Here is a 21894-nt window from a genome sequence, read left to right on the forward strand (position 1 = left end):
ATCCTGTATGATGCACCCTCTGATCCAATCCAATAATAATAATGTTCAAAGTCAAAGAAATATACCGTAGATTCTGGACTACAGAGCGCACCTGATTAAAAGCCGCACGCTCTAATTTTAGAAAGAAAATCAATTTTGTACTTTTACAAGCCGCACCGGATTTTAAACCGCAGGTGTCCCACGTTGTAATATGAGATATTTACACAGAAAGATATTACACGTGAGGATTTTTTAACTTTTAATTAAATCCGTATGGTAACATAAACAAATATATATTGCAAATGCTTTTTCTTGAACAGTGCCTGTAACACAGCTACTTTTAAATATACATACGTATCGGTAACACACAAATTACGTTGCGTATACTTTTTTACTGAACAGTGCACGAACAACATTCCAGTATCTCCTAACGACTGGTAAAAAAAATATATATACTGCAGCCTACCAGGAAAAGTTATTGATCGCCTTCTTCATCTTCCTCCTGCGCACTAAAACCATCAAAGTCCTTCAGTGTCCGAATTGAATAAAACCTCAGGATCTCGTCACTCACTTCAGTCTCTTCATTGTCGCTCTCACTTGAGCGCACACGGTCCTCTTCATCACGCAGCAGTCCAGCCTTTTGAAACCCGCTGGTGATGGTGGATGTTGTGACAGGGCTCCACGCATTTAGGATCCACAGGCAGACTTGAGTTAAAGATGCTCTTCGCATGCGTCCTGTTTTGGTAAAGGATTTCTCGCCGCTCGTCATCCAAGCCTCCCACTCAATGTGCAGCGCCACTTTAAATGCCAGGTTCACGCTGATGTCCTGTGGCTGCAAATACTTCGTGGTGCCCCCAGGAATCACAGCTGGAATTGAGTTTGTACTCTTGATGGCAGCTTTCACTGAACTTTCATTGTCAGTGGCTTAAAAAAATCACCATCGGTGGAAGCTTTAGTCCGGATGCTGTGCAACTCAGAACACAAGTAAAATGCGTTCTCTCATGGCCACTTGTTTTCAGTGTGATGGACAAGTCACTTTTTTATTAACAGTCCGAGTGAGAGGCAGGTCAAACGTCAAAGGTACTTCATCCATATTTATGATATCATCTGGCCCGATGGAATTCTCCGCTATCTTTGTTTGAGTGAATGTGCGGAAGTTAGCAAGTTTTTCCTCGTGGTCGGGAGGGAGCTGCTGACACAGAGTCGTGCGTACCCTGACGGACAGGCCTTTTCGTCTCATAAATCTAAAACACCACGATGGCCCACCTCTAAAATCTTCGATTTTCATTTTGGTGGCGATTGCTTTAGCCTTTAGTCTGATCTGCACGGTGGAAACACCGCGGCCGCCTGCTCTCTGTGTGTTAACCCAGTCTTCAAGAAAGTTTTCAAGTTCGGGCCATCTGCTATGATTACCTCTGAAAGCTTTTGTCGTCTTTTTGCATTGACTCAGTTCTTCACACTGGCGTCTCCACCGTCTCAACATAAATTCATTTATACCAAGATTATGTGCAGCAGCTCGATTTCCTTCTTCAACCGCCAGATTGATCGCCTTTAACTTAAAAGCTGCATCATATGCTTTTCTTCGAGTGTTTTCCATGTTGATGAGGGTGAGTACAAATGACTGATTTACAATAATTTAATTGTGAAAGTGCGCTTGATTTATCGTACAATTTCATTGGACCTCTGTGAACTACTCATCAATTTTATTGGTCTACTGTTACGAGGCAAAATGTTTTTGGCGGCATGAAAAAAAAACATGCATTAGCCGCACCGTAGTATAGGCCGCAGTGTTGCTGCAGTGTTCAAAGCATGGGAAAAAAGTAGCGGCTTATACTCCGGAATTTACGGTATTTGATCCTTTATCAAACAACTAGCAGGACAAGCAATCTAGAACCAATAAAACTAATGAAACTGAAATTATCAACATTAAATTAATTAAGCGAAGTTGAGCGAATCTAAGTGGTCAACAAAGAAGATATAATTTCTGGCAATTTGTGACTAACTGACTGTAGACTGAAAAATTAAAGACAACATGAATAAGTAACTAAGCTCTCTTCAGTTTTACATTACTCTACCCATGTGACTAGCTAACTATAATACACATTGTAAACACACAACATAAAATAAAAAAATAGATACTTGGCTCCTACGCTGCCATCAAATGGCACATCCTCTCAATGGTGAGGGGGGCTATTTATTTATATATTGAGATGCAGTGCAGAGTAGTTTCTTCAGGCCCTTCGATCAGTACTGCCCAGTAATCCCCCTATTTAATCCTCACCTAATAGAACATAGAATAGTACAGCACAGTACAGGGCCTTTGGCCCAAGATGTTGTGCCAACCCTTAAACCCTGCCTCCCATATATCCCCTCACCTTAAATTCCTCCACATACCTGTCTAGTAGTCTCGTAAATTTCACTAATGTATCTGCCTCCATCATAGACTCAGGCAGTGCATTCCACGCACCAATCACTCTCTGAGTGAAAAAATCTTCCTCTGATATCCTCCTTGAACTTCCCTCCTCTTACCTTAAAGCCATGTCCTCTTGTATTGAGTAGTGTTGCCCTGGGGAAGAGGCATTGGCTGTCCACTCCACCTATTCCTCTTAATATCTTGTATACCTCTATCATGTCTCCTCTCATCCTCCTCCTCTCCAAAGAGTAAAGCCCTGGCTCCCTTAATCTCTGATCATAATGCATACTCTCTAAACTAGGCAGCATCCTGATAAATCTCCTCTGTACCCTTTCCAATGCTTCCACGTCCTCCATATAGTGAGGCGACCAGAACTGGACACAGTACTCCAATTGTGGCCAAGCTAGAGTTTTATAGAGCTGCATCATTACGCATCTCTTAAACTCCATCCCTCGACTTATGAAAGCTAACACCCCATAAGCTTTCTTAACTACCCTATCTACCTGTGGAGCAACTTTCAGGGATCTGTGGACATGTACCCCCAGATCCCTCTGCTCCTCCACACTACCAAGTATCCTGCCATTTACTTTGTACTCTGCCTTGGAGTTTGTCCTTCCAAAGTGTACCCCTCACACTTCTCTGGGTTGAACTCCATCTGCCCACTTCTGCATCCTATCAATATCCCCTGCAATCTTAGACAATCCTCTACACTATCCACAACACCACCAACCTTTGTGTCGTCTGCAAACTTGCCAACCCACCCTTCTACCCCCACGTGCAGGTCGTTAATAAAAATCAAGAAAAGTAGGGATCCCAGAACCGATCCTACCCGATCCTTGTAGGACACCACTAGTCACAATCCTGTAATCCGATTGGAAGGATGTTGAGGCTTCAGAGAGGATGCAGAAGAGGCTCACCATGACACTGCCTGGTTTAGAGGGCATGTGCTGTCACGAGAGGCTGGATAAACGGGTTTTTTTTAGTGGAGCGGTGGAGGCTGAGGGGAGATCTGATAGAGGTTTACAAGATTGAGGGGCATAGATATAATAGATAGAGTGTCTGTTTCCCATTGTAGGAATGTCTGATACCAGAAGGCATACATTGAAGGTGAAAGGGGGTAGGTTCAAATGGGGACATGAGAAGCAAGTTTTTTTATTCCTGGAACGCTCTGCCTGGTAGGGTGGTAGAGGAAAATACACCAGAGGCTTTTAAGAGATAGTTGGATCAGCACATGAATGTGAGGGTAGGAAATGGATATGGACATGGTGTAGGTAGGAGGAATTGGTGTTTGTGTGTTTTTGATCTGCTTTTTAGCTGGTTCTGAATATCACTGTGGGCCAAAGGGCCAGTTCCTGTGCTGTACTGTTCTACCTTCTGTATGCCAGTGATTCTGAAATATAACCTAACAGACATTTAAGATAAATCTGCTCAACAAAAAGGAGACTTGTGTCTAAGGTTCTGATCTCATTTGTTCATCTGTCTGGGTGATCTTGATCTCTATGGCATCTCCCATTCTTTCTCTGCTAACTACTTGTGCTTGCTTTTTTGCGGACAATGGCTCATTTGTCACAGCACTTCATCTTACTTAACAGTAGATTTGAGTGGGGCCACCCAATAGGTGTATTATCTGGAATGAAGGAGCTGTTGAGGATGACCAGTGTAGTCAGAGATGGCCGTCTGCCTCAAATGGAAGAAATAGAACTCCATAGTCCCAAGTTTTGTCTTTGAAAATTAACACAGGAAATGTTGACATATTTGTGTATTTGTATGAAGGTATACTGATGCAATTTTAAAGTGTTTATAGATGAAAGCGTAGTTTAACATAAATATTCTGTAATTGTAATATCATGTTAACACTACATTACAGGATAATGAAGTTGTAATGGTGTGTTTCATTCTATAGTGCTTTCCCTCCCCTGGCAAATCAGGCTTTCCTGTAACACTATCATCTATGCTTCCTGTCTTAAAACGATTGCCATCAAGTCTGGTCACCATTCCATCATGGCTGATTTATTCTCCTCCTCAACCTATTTTCCGACCTCCCCCATAACTTTTGACGTTCTTACAAATGAAGAGCCCTGACAACCTCTGCTTTAACGATATACATTGGCTTAGCCACACAGCCACCTGTGGCATTGAATTCCACAATTCACGACCTTCTGGCTAAAGAAATGCCTCCTCTTCTCTGTTCTAAAGGGGATGTCACTGTATTCTGAGGGTCCAAGTCTCTATCTTTCATTGCCACGTTAACACGGTAACACATGGCAGTGGAGTTATACTGGTTGTCTTCATTCTGTAGCTCCACCCCTGAATTTTATTCAATCAGGCCTTCTGGTAACACTATTATATTATCTCTGCATTCCCTTAAAACTATTCTCATCTTATTTTGCTCGCCACCAGCCCTTCAAAATTGTCTCAATTCTCTTTATGTATTCAGAAGTTTTCTTCCTGGCAGTCACATTGACTTTCTACTTAGCAGCTCTTGAGTTTGACTGGGCAGGCCACACTGTAGAATGTACTTTCCTATGTTTGCACCCAAGGGTAATAAAATAGCTAAAGAACTGCAATCTAGGCATTGTGAGGTGAGCATTCTTGTGTTCTATCTGTTCTCTTTATTTCTTCCAGGTAAATATGCTGAAGATATCTTCGGTGAGCTGTTCAAGGAAGCAGGGAGCTTTGCTTTTAGAGTGAACAGTCTTGGAGAACGGATTGACCGTTTGCAAGTTAAAGTAACACAGCTTGATCCCAAAGTAGAAGATGGTAAGAAAGTTGTTTTTTTTAATTATTATTGATATGTGGCACGGAATAGGCCTTCTGACCCTTCAAGACGTGTTGCTTAGCAAACCCCAGAATTAATCCCAGTTTAACCACGGGAAATTTTACAATGACCAATTAACCTACCAACCAGTACATCTTTGGACTATGAGAGGAAACCAGAGCACGCAGGGGAAACCCACTTGGCCACGGGAAGAACATACAAACTTCTTACAGACATCGGCAAGAATTGAACCCGGGTCGCTTGTACTGTGCAGTGCTGTGCTAGCCAGTACTGTGCTGCCTTTGTAAATAAGTGTGTGGTGAGTCATTTTAAATGATTCTTGTGCAAAGAAATACTTCATTTCTGATTTAAGCTCCTTCCATCCTTAAGATGGGATGAAATTCTTCACCTCTCCACGCCATATCAACAGGACACAATTGTGTAATAAAACTAAAATGCAGAGAGCATCTCCTCTCTTTGTTAGAGAGGATTGTAACATGCTGTGTCACAGCATGGTATGGAAGCTGCATTGCAGCAGACAGGAAGGCTCTATAACAGGTAGCCAAAACCTGGGTAAAGGCTAGTAACATTGTGAAGGATCCCACCCACTCACTCCCATCAGGGAGGAGACTATGTAGCATCTACACCAGGACCACCAGACTGAAAAACAGTCACTTTCCCCAAGTAACGTCTGATTAACACCTCCACCATGATCCCACCCTCCACACTCCGAACCACTGCTACTTTATCATTTCCTGTCAGTCACCTGATGTACAGGCACTCCTGTGACATACAATCAATCCATGTATATAAGCTATCTTGTGCACTTCCATTTATTATTTTTCAAATATTGTGTCCTTTATCTTATTGAAGTTGTTTGTATTACATCAGATTGGAATAACAATTGTTTTGTTCTCCTTTACTCTTGTGTGCTGGAAATGATATTAAGTAAACTTGAATTTTATGAGCAGACATTTATATTGACTGTGATTGCTTGCTGGAGAACTTAAGTGTTTTCAAAAATATATGTTAAATATTTTGTCTAGAATTTAGTTCTAAAAGTAGCAAGGAGATTCTGTTATCCATTGATAATGCAGGTTGCATGGGCTATGTAAACCAGCTTTAAAGAGAGAGATTAGCTTTATTTGTCACACATACATGGAAACATGCGGTGGAATATGTCGTATTTGTCAGTGAGCAATGCAGTAAGAGGATGCGCTGGTTTATGCCGAACCATTTAAACTGCCTGGCCCCCGTCATTCTGCATCAGGACCATGGCCATCCATGTACCTAACCGAACTTCTCTTAAACATTGAAATTGAGCTCACATACACCAGTTGTACTGGCAGCTCATTCCAGACTCTCACAAGTCTCTGAGTGAAAAAGTTTCCCCTCGTGTTCCCGTTAAACTTTTCACCCTTCAACCTTAACTCGTGGTCTCTGGTTGTAGTCCCACCAACCTCAGTGGAAAAAGCCTGTTTGCTTTTACCCTATCTATACCCCTCATAATTTTGTATACCTTTTGATTATTAAAGATATAATTAATGGTAGCTAATAAGACTTCATATAAGACATAAGAGCAGAAAAAGGCTATTTGGCCCATCAAGTCTGCACCACCATTCCATCATGGCTGATTTATTTTTCCCACTCAACCCCACTCTCCTTTCTCCCCATAAGCTTTGACACCCTTACTAATCAAGAATCTATCAACCTCTACTTCAAATAACTTTCAGATATGTAAGCATTAAATTTATTAAATAACCCATTTTCATATTAAGTACCTTAGCTAAATTTCAAATAGTACATCCCATTCTTTCTGACTCTTCAGGCCTGCAGGCAAAAGCAGGAAATTGTTTCGATGAATGTGGACAAAATGCATAACGTGCCCTATTCTACAGAATGATCGCAAAAATCTTGAGTCTATTATAATAAATGCAATACCTCTGGAAAATGAAAAGCACTTAAAATAATAAAACTGCAGTGCTTGTAAAGAAAGGAAAAAAAGATTAATCGTGTACTTTTTAGCAACCAGCGAAATATAAAGAATAACTTAGTTTGCCTGATTTTTATTTGCACACAAGCAAGATCACCTGCGTAACGTAGATCTCGTCTGTTAAGGACATTTGCAGATGACGATAGGAACAAAGACTTTTGTGAAAGGCAGGCTGAGGTAGTGACGGAAGCAGATTATTGTGGAAATGAAAGGAAGCAGTCTTTGTTTCAAAGACAAGATTATCATTAGTATAAGTGAATGTACATTTTAGTTCCAGTTCCCGTTCTAATGTCCACGGCCGCCTCTTGTGCCATGAAGTGGCCACCCTCAGAGGAAGGGTAATACCTTGTATTCTGTCTAGGTAGCCTCCACACTGGAGGCACGAATGTTGATTTCTCCTTCCGGTTTAAAAAAAATTCTCTCCCCCTCCCTTCTATTCGCCACTCTGGCCTCTTACCTCTTCTCACCTGCTTATCCCCCTCCTCCTTCCCATTCTCACCCAGCTGGCTTCAGCTATCACCTTCCAGCTAACTGCCTTCTCCTTTACTCCCCCCCCCCCCCCCCGCCCCACCTTTATGTTCTGGTTTCTTCCCCCTTCCTTCTCAGTCCTAATGAAGGGATCTTGGTCCAAAATATTGACTTTTTTCACTTCCATTGATACTGCCTGACCAGCTGAGTTTCTCCAGCAATTTGTGTGTGTTGCTTTGAATTCCAGCATCTGCAGACTATTTATGTTTATAATATAAACTCAGTGGTCATTTTATTAGGTACATGAGCCCATCTCATTAATGCAAATATTCAATCAGCCAATCACGTGGCAGCAAGTCAGTGCATAAATGCACGCAGACATGGTCGAGAGATTCAGTCGTTGTCCAGACCAAACATCAGACTGAGGAAGAAATGTGATTAAAGTGACTTTGAGCATGGAACAATTGTTGGTGCCAGGCAGGAGCACCATTCTCTCATCAGGAACATTCCAAAGTAAACTGAACGAGTTAATAGTGACTGGTTGAGTGTAGCATTCCCAGTAGAAAAATGACGCTGTGTTAACTATAGGAGTTGAGATGTTGTGTTTAAGTTGTATAAGATGTCAGTGAGGCCTAATTTGGAGTATTGTGTACAGTTTTGGTCACCGACCTACAGGAGGAATGTGAACAAGAGTGGAGAGAAAATTTACAAGGGTGTTGCTGGGTCTGAAGGATCTGAGTTGTAGCAAAGGTTGAATAGGTTAGGACTTTATTCCTTGGAACATAGAAGTTTGAGAGGAGGCTTGATAGATATATACAAAATTGAGGGGAATAGATAGAGTAAATGCAAGCGGTTTGGGTGGGACTAAGGCCAGAGGTTAAGGGTAAAAGATGGAAAGCATGAGAGCTGACTTCACTCAGAGGGTGGTGAGTGCGGAATGAGCTGCCAGGGCAAGTGGTGGATGTGATTTCACTTCCCACAGTTAAGAGAAGTTTGGATAGGTACATGGATGGTTGTGGTATAGGAGGGCTATGGTCCCAGCGCAAGTCAATGGGAATAGGCAGTTTAAATGGTTCAACACGGATAGATGGGCTGAAGGGCTTGATTCTGTGCTGTACTTTTCCGTGACTCTATTAGCGTAACTGGATATGATATGTCTTCCATTACTTTAATTATTGGTAATGTATTGTTGATTGCTCATTGAAATTTAGGTTATGTAGAATGATTGAGGCCCTCTGTTGGTCAGAATTGACCATGGATGTTGTGTCCTGGCTATCTACGTGATATACAAGACAAGGCAGTACAATTTGGAGAGCAAGTTGTTGCCCATTCAGCAGCCTTTCCCTCTCCACACAGATGATGAATCTGAAGCAAAGGTACAGTTCAGCACCAGTCATGTCACAGGAGTTGCAGTCAATGTTGAATTCAACGTAGGACTGCCCTAGGGACTCCCAAGTCTAGATTTTCCCTCTGGGTTTACTTCCGAAGCCTTCCACTTAAGTGGGTATAGCCGCAAGGGTGCGGAGATCAGAGTTTTGGTTCTACTAGCCCCATCTGCTGTAGAATGATACAATCCAGGTATCTGTAGAAAATGAGCATTTCCGGCTTGGGGAGACACCAGCTTTAAAGATAAAAGATTAGCTTTATTTGTCATGTGTACATCGAAATGAACAGTGAAAGGCTCTATTTGCATCAATGATCAACACGGTCTGAGGATGTGCTGGGGGCAGCCCCTAAGTGTCAGCAAGTTTCTGGCGCCAGTTTAGCATTCTTGCAACTCACTTGTAGGAGGAAACCACATAATCATGGATAGAATGTACAGAATCCTGACAGACAGTGGTGTGAATTGAACCCCATCACTGGTGCTCTTACTGCTGTAAAACCGTGTTGCCCTAGTGGGATTATGGTATCAGTAGATGGTTTATACCAAGACATGGAAAAGAAGAACCAGATGATAAAAATAGGAAGGGTTGAAAGTATAACAGACTGAATTTATTATTCTAATAAAAACCTTTACAGAAAATCGTATTTTTTATATCCTACTATTGCACCTCTTGTAGAATAGAATTGAGATTTTTCTGGTTGCAAATGGATTGTGATGGCTGAGCTTCTAACAGTAACATTGTTCAAATTCCTCTCCAATGTTTGTAATGCAATTCCAGTGCGCAGGAGAACAGGACTGAGGGTTTTTATGGCTCTCTGTAAAAGGTACCAGTGAGCTGAGATTTCCCAAACTTGTGCTTTACTGTAATATAGTATGGGACTGTTTCAAAAGTACTTTCACTTGCATTGGTAATGGTGTGCATACTTAGTAGATGCAGCATATTTAAAATGAGCAGTCACTTTGGGAGAATGTAGACATAAAGCATAGTAACAGGCCTTTCTGGCCAATAACCTGCACTGCCCAATTACACTCATCACCCCTACATCTTTGGAATGTGGAAGGAAACTGGAGTATTGGAGGAAACCCAGAAATGAGCCCAGCTCGGTGGCACTGTAGTAGTGTTATGCTAACCGCTGCGCTACTGTGTTGCCCCAGTACGCTAATAATGCAATATACACTCAGTGGCCACATTATGGGTACCTCCGTACCTCATAAAGTGGCCACTGAATGTACGTTCGTGGTCTGCTGCTGCTGCAGCCCATCCACTTCAAGGGTGAACGCGTTGTGCATTCAGAGATGCTCCTATGCACACTTTTGAGAGTGTTGTTATTTGAAGTACTAACACCTTTTGTCACCTTGATCCAGCCTGGCCATTCTCCTGTGACCTCTCTTGATGAAAAGCTGTTTTCACCCACAGAACTTCTTTTGTTTCTTGTGTCATTCTCTGTAAACTCTAGAGCAGTGCTTCCCATTTGGCGAGGGTTAACAGTAGGGGTCCACGGCTTTAAGAAAGGTTGGGAACTCCTACTCTAGAGACTGCGTGAAAATCCCAGGCGATCAGCAGATTCTGAGATACTCACACCCACCCCATCTAGCACCAACGATCACTCCACAGTCAAAGCTACTTAGATCACATTTCTTCCCTATTCTTATGTTTGGTCTGAACAACAACCTTTCATCCTTAACCTGTCACCTCTAGTTCCAGTCTCACCCAACTTCTGTGGAGAAAGCTTCCTTAAGTTTACTTTATCAATACCACTCATGATTTTTATACCTCTATCAAATCTCCCTGACTTCTCCTATACTCCAGGAAATAAAGTCCTAACCTATTCAACCTTTCCCAGTAACTCAGGTCCTGAAGTCCCAGCATCTTTCTTGTGATTTTTTTTTGGACTCTTTCAATCTTATTGATATCTTTCCTGAAGGTAGGTGACCAAAACTGCACACACTACCCCAAGCTGGACAACTTCTGACCCATCTTCAGAATTATAGTTTCCAGTTTAGGAGTAATGGCTGAGACTGAACTAAAATCTCAATCTGTTTAAATGTCCACAAGTAAAGTAAACCAATGTCTTTGAAAGGGAAATCTGTCAAAAAGTAGGGACTCGGCCCAGTAAGTCACGGGTAAAGCCCTACCAACCACTGAGTACATCCCTATGAAATGCTGTTTTAGGAAACCAGTATCCATCATCAAAGATTCTCATGATCCAGGTATTCTTGCTTTTGCCATCCAGTAGAAGGCACAAACGCCTCAGGATTTGCACCACCAGCTTCAAGAACAGTTTCTATCCCTCAACCATCAGGCTCTTGAACAAAAGGGGATAACTATCCCCACTTGCCCCATTATTAAAATGTTCCCACAAACAATCATCTCACCTTCAAGGACTATTTATCTCATTATCTCATGTTCTTATTACTTGTTGCTATTTATCTATATTTGCATTTGCACACTTTGTCTTTTGCACTCTGGTTAATCTTTCATTGATTCTGTTATAATTACTATTCCATACATTTGCTGAATATGCTCACAGGAAAATCTCAGGGTTGTATATGCTAACATGTATACACTTTGAAAATAAAATTTACTTTGAACTGTTGAATTTTGAAACCTGACTGTTTCAATATTGCACTGTGCTGAACATTCAGGAGCCATTTTGTTTTTTTTCCTAATTGCATCACTATGTTTTATCTTCTATCTCTTTACCTCAATTTAAAGATTTACTCAAGTAGACAACATGTTAACCAAAATGTCATTCCCTCATTTGAGAAAAGTAAGTCTGTGATTATTAAGTGTGTGAAAGAACAAGCCAAAACACAAGTGGAATATTGGCTGTGTTTGTATATGGTTACTTGGACAATGCTGCACATTGGAAGATTACAGAATTTTGATTGCCAGTAATTGTGAAAATTGACGAACGAAGGAACACGATTACATTTGACTTTTCACTCTGCTCTATTTTTAGTTTCCCTGCAGACTATTAACCTGAGGAAAGCCTTCAAAAGCTCCACAAATCAGGACCAGCAATTGTTTTGTCGAACCTCTCTGCCAATTCCTATCAATGACACATATAACACATGTGACAAGCCACCACCTCTTCATATTCTGACTCCATACAGGTATGCAAAACTGACCAGAAGATTACATTCGAATTTTAGTAAATGTAATTTTTTTTTTGGGAAGTAAAATCATAATGAATTTCTTTGTCATGAAATTCAGTCTTTAATATAATGAGGAGAGAGAAATATTTCTCTCTGTTTACCATTACTTGACCTCAGACTTGTAATACGCAGGATTAGTTTGATAAAAGTTAAAATATAATAAAAGGATTTCTGGGTCCCCTTCTCCTTCCCTTTACCTTTCCCACCCACCTGGCTTCACCTATCACCTTCCATCTATCATCCTCCCCCTCCCACCTCACCTTTTATTCTGACATTTTCCCCCTTCCTTCTCAGCCTTGAAGAGTCTCAGCTCAAGGTGTTGACTGTCCATTTATTTCCATAGATGCTGCCTTACCTGCTGAGTTCCTCCAGCATTTTGTGTGTGTTGAAAAGGATTTCTAACCACCTGCATTGTGCTATCAAGTACATTTCTCAGAATTCAACTGAAAACTGCATCCTCAATTACTTTGTAACGCACGAAACACTGGAGGAAATCAGCAGGTCAAGCAACATCTAAGTGTCGAGGCCCTTCATCAGATCCTGAGGATAGATGCTGCATGACCTGCTGAGTTCCTCTAGCATTTTGTGTTTTACATTTTGTGTATTGCTGCTGATTTCCAGCAGCTGTAGAGTCTCTTGTGTTTACTCAGTTCCTTTGTTTGGGCAGCAGTGATTTCCTGGCTATTGACTGAAGTTGTATGCTTTGAGAACTTCCATGTGTTTGCAGACCACTTTCAAGCTTTTCACCTTTATTGTGATCACCTTGTCCACTAGTGTTATTCTGCCGATTCTCTCTCCAGGTGTGATGGATTGCAACATTATTAAATTGGTAATTAAATCAAAGTTCTGTGTCACAAACATTTTCACCAGAGCATCTGCAAGTGTTGGAAATCCAAAGCAATACACACAAAATGCTGGAGGAATTCAGCAGGTCAGGCAGCGTCTATGGATATGAATAGTTTCAGGCTGAGATCCTCCTTCAGGACTGAGAGGGAAGGGGGGAAATTCCTGAATGAAAAGATATGGGGAAGGGGAATGGGGCTAACTGGAATGTGATAGGTGAAGCCAGTTGGCCAGGAAAGATAAAGGGCTGGAGAAGAAAGAATCTGGTCGGAGAGAGTGAACCATAGGAGGAGGGGACCCAGGGGAAGTAATAGGTGAGAAGAAGTGAAGGGTCAGAGTGGGTAATAGAGGAAAGTGGGGGGGGGGGGGGGAGCTTGTTCACTGGAATGCATGCACTCGTTTACGTTTATGACTCCTGTTACCTTACAACCACTTCTATATTAGCCCGTCTAGGACGGCCAGTCGAAGTGCACAGGTGTTTCAGGAGAAGGGTGCATTTGATCTTGACTTTGACTCTCCTTTTTCTGACTTCAGATTGTCCTGCTATATTTTTTATTCGCTGAGAACAAAGACATAATGTAGATGCTATAGTTAAAATGATTCATTCAGCTCTTGAATGACAAATTCAATCAAGCTACACTTTCATCGTCTCACTAAGTTTCACCTTCCTTTATCAGATTCCAGAAAATGCACCTCTTTATAGTCTCTACTTATCACCTTCCAGCCTCTGACTGTCCTATCCCCCACTTGGCTCTGTCTGCTTATCGCTCCCCCCCCCCCCCCCCCACCTGGCTCTGTTCATCGTCTGCCAGCTGCTGTCGCCTCATCCCTTTCCTATAGTCATCGCTGACAATAAAATTGAAATTAAAGTAACTGAACCTACAACAAGTGCACACTTACGACTCAACCACACTTTATTTTAGTTGTGCACAAGGAGAACAGCATGGCCTCTGTTGCCCCACTGCTCTGAAGCCAGGGCAGAAAAATGCTATTTTTATACAAAATTGGCTTATCAGTTATGGATATTGACCATTTGGTAAACTGTATGTCTTTGAATTCCTTACTTGCAAGGTCAATCGCCATTCACCATCATCATCATTATGTGCCTTGTTATATGATGTGGGTGATCATCATCCCATGCTGAGGATTGTTCTTGGCAATTTTTTCCTACATAAATGGTTTGCCATTGCTGCCTTCTCGGCAGTGTCTTTACAAGTGTAACCCCCTGGGTCGCCTCAGACTCGCTCAACTCGTTCTCGTCTAGGGGGAGCAGCCTTCGGCCCCGCCAAACTGGGTAATCAGCTGGTGTGGATGCTGTGTGATGTCCCCACCTCGCCCAAAAACAGACAGTACACCATATGCGATTAAATGAGTACAATTTATAAAGGTTACTTTAACTAAGTGATTAATAATGATACAGTATATATGAAGAAAAAAAATAAAGAAAAGGTGCCAAACTTATCAAAGTCCAAAACACTTCGTGCACAACCGTTGGAGCTCAATTACTGAAGTCTTCTGGCCACCATTTGATCCCCTCCGAACTCCTCGACTCGCAGCTCAGGACCCTCCGAAGTGGTCAACCAAGCACATCTAGCTTCATCCCCCTCCTCGGAGTACCTCCTGGCCTCGGACCCCCGCTTTGGGTCCGTTCCTCGCCCAGCTTACAGCATTACGTCCTCTCTCTCAACCCCCTCGCGCCGATCTGCCCAAAAGTTTACAGACTCAGAAGAAAGTATATTAATCCCCATTTGGTTTACAAAGGAATACAATTCTCGTTATCAGTAAATTTTAACCCAAACAAGCTTCCAGCACTCTCTCGCAACAAAGAAACATTCCTGCTTTTAACAAAACAAAGAAACCCTTTTCCAACAGTAACAAAGAAAAAAGAAGAAACCCCCTTTACACAAGACTGGTGACCCCAGCCATTATCAATACTCTTCAGAAATTGTCTGTCTGGCGTCAGTGGTCGCATAACCAGGACTTGTGATCTGCACCACAGGGTGGAGATGTATCTCTAACAAAGGAGGTGTAAGGCACTCCTTCCCTCCGCCAGCCTGCAGGTCACCCCCCCCCCCCCCCCCCCCCCGATCAGGGTCACAGGAAGCCATGGGAGCATGGGAGCAGGAGGTGTGGAAACCACTGGTGCCATTCACAATACAGGTATTAAAAGTCATTAGAAAGCTATTTCACACCTTGTTATGCAAACCCTATTGCAGGCAAATTCCTGACACTTTACCCAAAAATAAGGCAATAATACTGTGGTTATTAGTTATTATTTATTTATTGAGATAAGGCATGAAATAGGCCCATCAGGACTTTGAGCCACGCCACCCAGCAATGCCCCAATTTAGCCTAAATACGGGGCAGTTTACAATGGCCAATTAACCTCCCAACCGGTACATTTTTGGACTGTGGAAGAAAACCAGAGCACTCAGAGGAAATCCCAGTGGTCTCAGGGAGAACATGCAAACTCCTTGTAGGCAACGGTGGGAAATCAACCTAGGTTGCTGGTACTGTAAAGCACTGTGCCAACCGCTACGCTGCCGGTTCTCTCCAGTATGCACAAGCTAACTTATAATTTGTATGACAGTCAGAATCAGAGTTTGCATATTGAATCATGTGTAGCTTGAGTTGAGGCATTTGATGTTGCGCTGTTCATCAAACATGGCAATTACCGTGCAGGTGTGTCATTACCTGTCGAGGTGAACCCTCTGTGCACAATTGTTGGTGGTTCTATCTTGGAGTGCTCGTGTTTATTTGCCCCTCGGGTGGAAACATCGACTGCTCATTTCAGCGGCTGCTGCCCAACCTGCTGAGTTCATCCGGCTTCTTTAGCTAGAGTGGTGGATCTGTGGAATTCTTTGCCACAGGCAGCTGTGGAGGCTGTCATTGCTCATATTTAAGGAAGAGGTTGATAGATTCTTGATTAGTTAGGGCATGAAGGGTTACGGGAAGTAGGTAGGAGATTGGGGCTGAGAAGGAAAATGGATCAGTCATGATGAAATGGTAGAGCAGACTTGATTGGCGAAGTGGCCTAATTCTGCGCTATATCTTATGGTCTTTTGACTCCAAGGCCAGTTTCTTCCAGGAAATTGAACTGTTTAAGATGAGAACCTCATTATCTGCTTTCTGTATCAATGACATCATGTTGCTGAGCCTGACAAGTTATCTTTAGTACTGGCCAGTTTCAGTTCAACATTTTAGGAACAGGTTTTGTCACTCCCATCAGATTTCCAAATGGACAATGAACCTATGAGCATTAACCTTGTTATTTTTGTTCGTTATGTGCTATTCGTATATCGTGGTCTTTCCTTGACCATGACTGTTCTTGGCACATTTTTCTGCAGAAGTAGTTTGCCATTGCCACCTTCTGGGCAGTGTCTTTACAAGATGGGTGACCCCAGCCATTAGCAATACTCTTCAGGGATTGTCTGCCTGGCGTCAGTGGTCACATAACCAAGACTTGTGATATGCACCGGCTACTCATACAACCGTGCACCACCTGCTCCCATGGCTTCACATGACCCTGATCGGTGGGGGAGGCGGAGCACTAAAAGGGTGCTAATCTTGCCCAACGGTGACCTGCAGGCTCATGGAGGGAACAAGTGCCTCGCTCCTCCTTTGGTAGAGATACATCACCACCCGAATCTACATATTAAAGTTTAAATCGCAAAAATATTATCAGGCAATTATTTTTCATTCGTGGACTCTACGGAATTCATTTTCTCAACAGTTTTAATTCCAATGTGTCATAGTTGCATAACTTTGCTACGTTTCCTGTCAGGAATGAGAGAAAAGGAAGCCTCGGAGGGACAAGCAGGGCCTTGGTGAAAGATCCACTTGATATCAGGAGGAAGGAGCACCAAACACCTTCTTTGGTGGAGATGTATTTCCACCCTATCACTCACTTTTTGCACTAATTTTATTAAGCTATATTTATTTTTTATTGTGACTTACAGTATTTTTATGTATTGCACTGTACTGCTACAATAAAACAACAGATTTCATGATGTAGTAGTGATATTAAACCTGATTTCTGATTCAGTTCTGTTAAAATCCTTGTAGCCTTTCAGACTCTAATGATGGTAATTTCTTTTTTGTTACAGAGAGGATGGGAAAGACAGCCTTAAGTTTTACACTGATCCTTCTTACTTCTTTGACCTCTGGAAAGAAAAAATGTTGCAGGACACAAAGGATATCATGAAAGAGAAAAGGAAACATCGGGTACTGTGTTATTGTTTAGCCTTAAGAGTGAATGTGCCCTTTGTGCATAGTATCTGAATTCTTTGTAGTTATGAAACGCTCTATCAACATTCTCACTTCGTTGTTCAGTTGTCCCTGGTATTTAAAATGGAGAGCAGCTTGTCAGGATTGAGCTCTGGTCTATTTATACCACTGAGACAGGTGGAAGTTTCTTTTAAATGAGCACTCAGTCTCATCATACTATACACCTTTGTTATATAATGTTCTAAAGCTCCTGGTGGTCCAGTGGCTCGTCCAATCTATAACCGAGTAGCTTTAGATTGACTAGCTCTGAATTTCAAAGTTCAAAATACATTTATTTCCAGTATGTATACTATATACAACCTTGATTCGCCGCCTTACAGGCAGCCACAAAACTAAGAAACCCGCCCAATAGAACCCATTAAAACAAAAGAAGACCCTGAAACACCCGGTGTGCAGAGAGAAAAAGCAAATCGCACAAACAAAATAAGTAATCAGATAACATTCAGAACTGAAGTTCACAACAGTGAGTCACAGCCACAAAGCCTGTCGTCACTGCAGCTGATTCAGGAGCCCGTTAGTTGCAGGCCACAGCCTTGGTTCAGTGCAGAGACAAATAAACCTTGCAGAGCAGTGAGCTGAAATGGCCTACCCCTTGCCTCTGGCCTTAACACCCTGACCTTTTCAATCTGTTCTAGTGTCTAAATCATCCAGACCTCAGATCATTCTTCACCCTCAGACCAGGGACCTGCTGCTTCAACTTCCTCACAGACAGGACCCAGGCTGTAAAAATAGGGGACAAGCTCTCCTCTACAATCTCTCTGAGCACTGGTGCCCCACAAGGCTGTGTACTCAGCCCCCTGCTGTACTCACTGTACACCCATGATTGTGTAGCCAGGTTTCCATCGAACTCAATATATAAGTTCGCTGATGGCACCACAATTGTAGGCCATATCTTGGGTAATGATGAGTCTGAGTACAGAGAGGAAATTAGGAACCTGGTGGCATGGTGTGAAGGTAATAACCTATCCCTCAACATCAGCAAGACAAAGGAATTGGTTGTTGACTTCAGAAGGAGTAGCGGACCACGTGACCCCATCTACGTCGGTGGTGCGCAGGTGGAACAGGTCAAAAGCTTTAAATTCCTCGGGGTGAATATCACAAATGACCTACTTGGTCTAACCAAGCAGAGTCCACTGCCAAGAAGACCCGCCAGCGCCTTTATTTCCTGAGAAAGCTGAAGAAATTTGACCTGTCCCCTAAAACCCTCACTAATTTTTATAGATGCACCGTAGAAAGCATTTTTCTAGGGTGCATCACAACCCGGTATGGAAGTTGTCCTGTCCAAGACCTGAAGAAGATCGTGAACATAGCCCAGCACATCACACGAACCAATCTTCCATCCTTGGACTCATTTTACACCGCACGGTGTCGGAGCAGTGCTGCCAGGATAATCAAGGACACGACCCACCCAGTCAACAATCTTTCTGTCCCTCTTCCCTCTGGGAGAAGGTTCAGGAGCTTGAAGATTCATACGGCCAGATTTGGAAACAGCTTCTTTCCAACTGTGATAAGACTGCTGAACGGATCCTGACCCGGATCTGAGCCATACCTTCCAAATATCTGGACCTGACTTGCACCACCTTACTTTCCCTTTTCTATTTTCTAATTATAATTTAAATCTTTATTATATTTACTTTGATTTGTACTTCAGGGAGTGCGAAGCGCAGAATCAAATATCGCTGTGATGATTGTATGCTCTAGTATCAATTGTTTGGTGACAGTAAAGTAAATATGCTCTCAGGCCCGAGGCCCGCCATCTTGTTTCTCTCCTCACTCTCGGGCTCGGGCCTTGGCTGTTCCTCACCTCATTGCTGCCGCATCGAGTTGTCCCCACATCTGCTCCAATGTACATTGGCTCATTCCCCTCTCTCCAGCCCAAACCCTGCCGCCTGATTTGGCTCGTACACACCACACTGCAACCATCCTGCACCTTCAAAACTTCAGTTCACACTGTAAAAATGCCAGGTCGTACAGGAAGTTCAAAAGCTCAACCCCGACAGGGAAGCTACAGACTGTTGATTGTAGAGGTCGTTTCCCAGATTAATTAAGTATATAGTTGTTTTCTGTGCTTTGTTTGCTGCCAGCAAGTAGTCACTGGAGCTTCACCAGTGCTGTCTTAACCAGAAACATACCAACAGAGCAGTAGCTAATAGATCATCACACTGCAGGGGATTATATTCTAAACCCCTATTATATAAAATCTGTTTTTCAATTTTATTCCATTAATCTTGATCCAAAGTGATTAAATGATGAAAAATAATTGAATGCAAATGAGATGTCATTCATTATTCACCTGTGATCACATTTTTTTTTAAAGTGTATGCTTCATTGTACGATGAATTTGCTTTGTCCTGGATTGTTTATAGACCAGTGTTCCGGAGCATTATAACTGAATCTGTGTTCAATGCTGTTTGACATCTAGAAAGAGAAAAGGGATGTTTCAAATAGAGGAAATTTGAACCCACGGAAAATTAGAACGAGGAAAGAGGAATGGGAGCGGTTGAAAATGGGCAAGGAATTTGTGGAAGCGAAATCTGTTACTGAAGATTCCATGTAAGTTTTGCTGTTATTTGAAACCTGATATTGTGCAGTGGTAATCCATTTATGACAAAACAGTACTGATTGAGTGTTGACAAGCTCTTCTATTGCCCACCCAGGCCTTTTACCTGCCTATCACCTCTCCCTAGTTCTCCTCCCCTTCCCTTTCTCTCATGGTCTGTTCTCCTCTCCTATCAGCTTCCTCCTTCTGTCCTGTACCTTATACACTTAGCAGCTCCCAGTTTTTCTCCCACCCCCCACCCTTCCCCTTCCACCTGGCTTCACCTTCTAGCTTGTCCCCCTTCCCCTCACGCCACCTTATTTTGGTATCTTTCCCCTTCCTTTCCAGCTTGTTTTTGCTGAATACAAATTGGGAGTGATTTTCTTCAACCCCATCCCTTCAGGATTGAAGTCACTCTCAGATTTTTAGTAGAAATTCTGACTTTTTTCCCCCTTCATAGATGCTGCCTGACCTGCTGAGTTCCTCCAGAGTTTTGTGTGTGTTACTAACAGACTGATACCTTTGTCCAGTCAACTTTGCTTCCAGCACGGATAACACTAAAACAGTCTTACTAATTGTCGCCTATCTGAGGGATGTTGAACCAAACTGCTGATGCTGCCTCAAACAACTGCAGTGTAGAAACCCGATAACGTATTTCAAAGAACTTGCAATCAAGGATATTTTTGAGGCAGGTCCACGTCATAAGCATTTTCCTTCAATTTGAATGGTTAATGTTGTGAGACAGTACAATATAACGCAAATTCATTTTAAACACAAGATTCTGCAGATACTAGAAATCCAGAGCAGCACTCACAATGCTGGAGGAACTCAGCAAGTCAAGCAGCATCTATAGAAATGAATAAACAGTCGATGTTTCGGGCTGAGACCCTTCTTCAGGGCAGGACAGGAAAGGAAGGGGAAGGTGCCAGAATAAGAAGGTGGAGGGAGGGGAAGGAGGCTAGCTGGAAGGTGATAGGTGAGGCCAGGTGGGTTGGGTTAGGAGAATGAGATAAGAAGGTGGGAGGAGATAGGTGGAAAGGTAAACTGGAGCAGAAGGATTCTGATAGGAAAGGAGAGTAGACTGTAGGAGAAGAGAGAAGGAACATGGGACCCTGGTGAGACATTTGGCAGGTAAGCAGGGGGTGGGGGCAGCATGGGGAATTGAAGGAAGAGGGCAGGTGAAAGAATCACTGGGAGTTGGAAAAATCAATGTTCATGCCATCAGGTTGGAGGCTACCTCAAAAGAATTTACTCCTTCAATCTGTCTAGCAGAAAAAATCAATCCAAAATCAAAATCAAAACAAAGCAATTGCCGGCAGCCTGTAAACCCCACCCCCCCGGATTTGTTACACTTGCGTGGCAAGCCCCCCGCTCCATTGATTGTTTCAGAGAGTTGAATTCCCTATTCCTTTTATTAGCAAACGTACAATTAAACATTATTGAATGTTTTATCAGCAGTCAGCAAAGATGTAGCCTCAGCAGTCCCAAGCTACAAACTGTCACGAATACGTAGCTTATTCCCTTCACTTTCACCATGCCCCCACTTGTGACTGGTGAGCATAGTATACATAGCAAATGTGCAACGTGGCTCCTGTACAGAGAGTGACCTCCTCATGGCAGAAGAGATGCAAATTAATTTGTTGCGTTCATGCTAACACATACTGTGTATGAAGAAATTGATTACGTAACAATGAATAACATATGAATACAAGATTTGATTACCTACTCCCCATTACGCCATTTAAGGCAGCAGTGAAGGTCCTTCCTCTTTGGTGGTGTTCAGGGCTTCCTTCATCTTGTCAGTAGCTTCCTCTCGGTTTTCACTACTGTCAGGCAAGTTCCGCGTGGAGACTTAGGAATACCGTTGCACTTAGATGTAGAAGGATTCTTCATTGCTGTTTCCACAACAATTTCATTTTACCAATTAGGCTTATTGGCCCTGACTTCACCTCCTGCCCCCCCCCTGCCCCCCCCCCCCAACTTGGAGGACCAGTGGATCACTCTTAGTCAGTCTTCTCTCCTTTGAGCTGTTTGGCATGGGTGACCCTATCGAGAACCAAAGCATGAAACC

General features: G+C 42.7%; 1 protein-coding gene across 1 annotated transcript in view; it reads left to right on the forward strand.

The window, feature by feature from the left end:
* Positions 1 to 21894, forward strand: part of wasf2 (WASP family member 2) — a 66175-nt gene that overhangs the window by 37034 nt on the left and 7247 nt on the right. Inside the window, exons 3-6 of the mRNA XM_059949184.1 lie at positions 5018 to 5152; positions 11959 to 12112; positions 17104 to 17221; positions 19707 to 19837. Coding sequence (XP_059805167.1) covers positions 5018 to 5152; positions 11959 to 12112; positions 17104 to 17221; positions 19707 to 19837 — 538 coding nt within the window. The remainder of the gene's footprint in view (positions 1 to 5017; positions 5153 to 11958; positions 12113 to 17103; positions 17222 to 19706; positions 19838 to 21894) is intronic.

The sequence above is a fragment of the Hypanus sabinus genome, chromosome 24 (assembly GCF_030144855.1).
Source record: "Hypanus sabinus isolate sHypSab1 chromosome 24, sHypSab1.hap1, whole genome shotgun sequence".
In the NCBI taxonomy this organism is placed as follows: domain Eukaryota; kingdom Metazoa; phylum Chordata; class Chondrichthyes; order Myliobatiformes; family Dasyatidae; genus Hypanus; species Hypanus sabinus.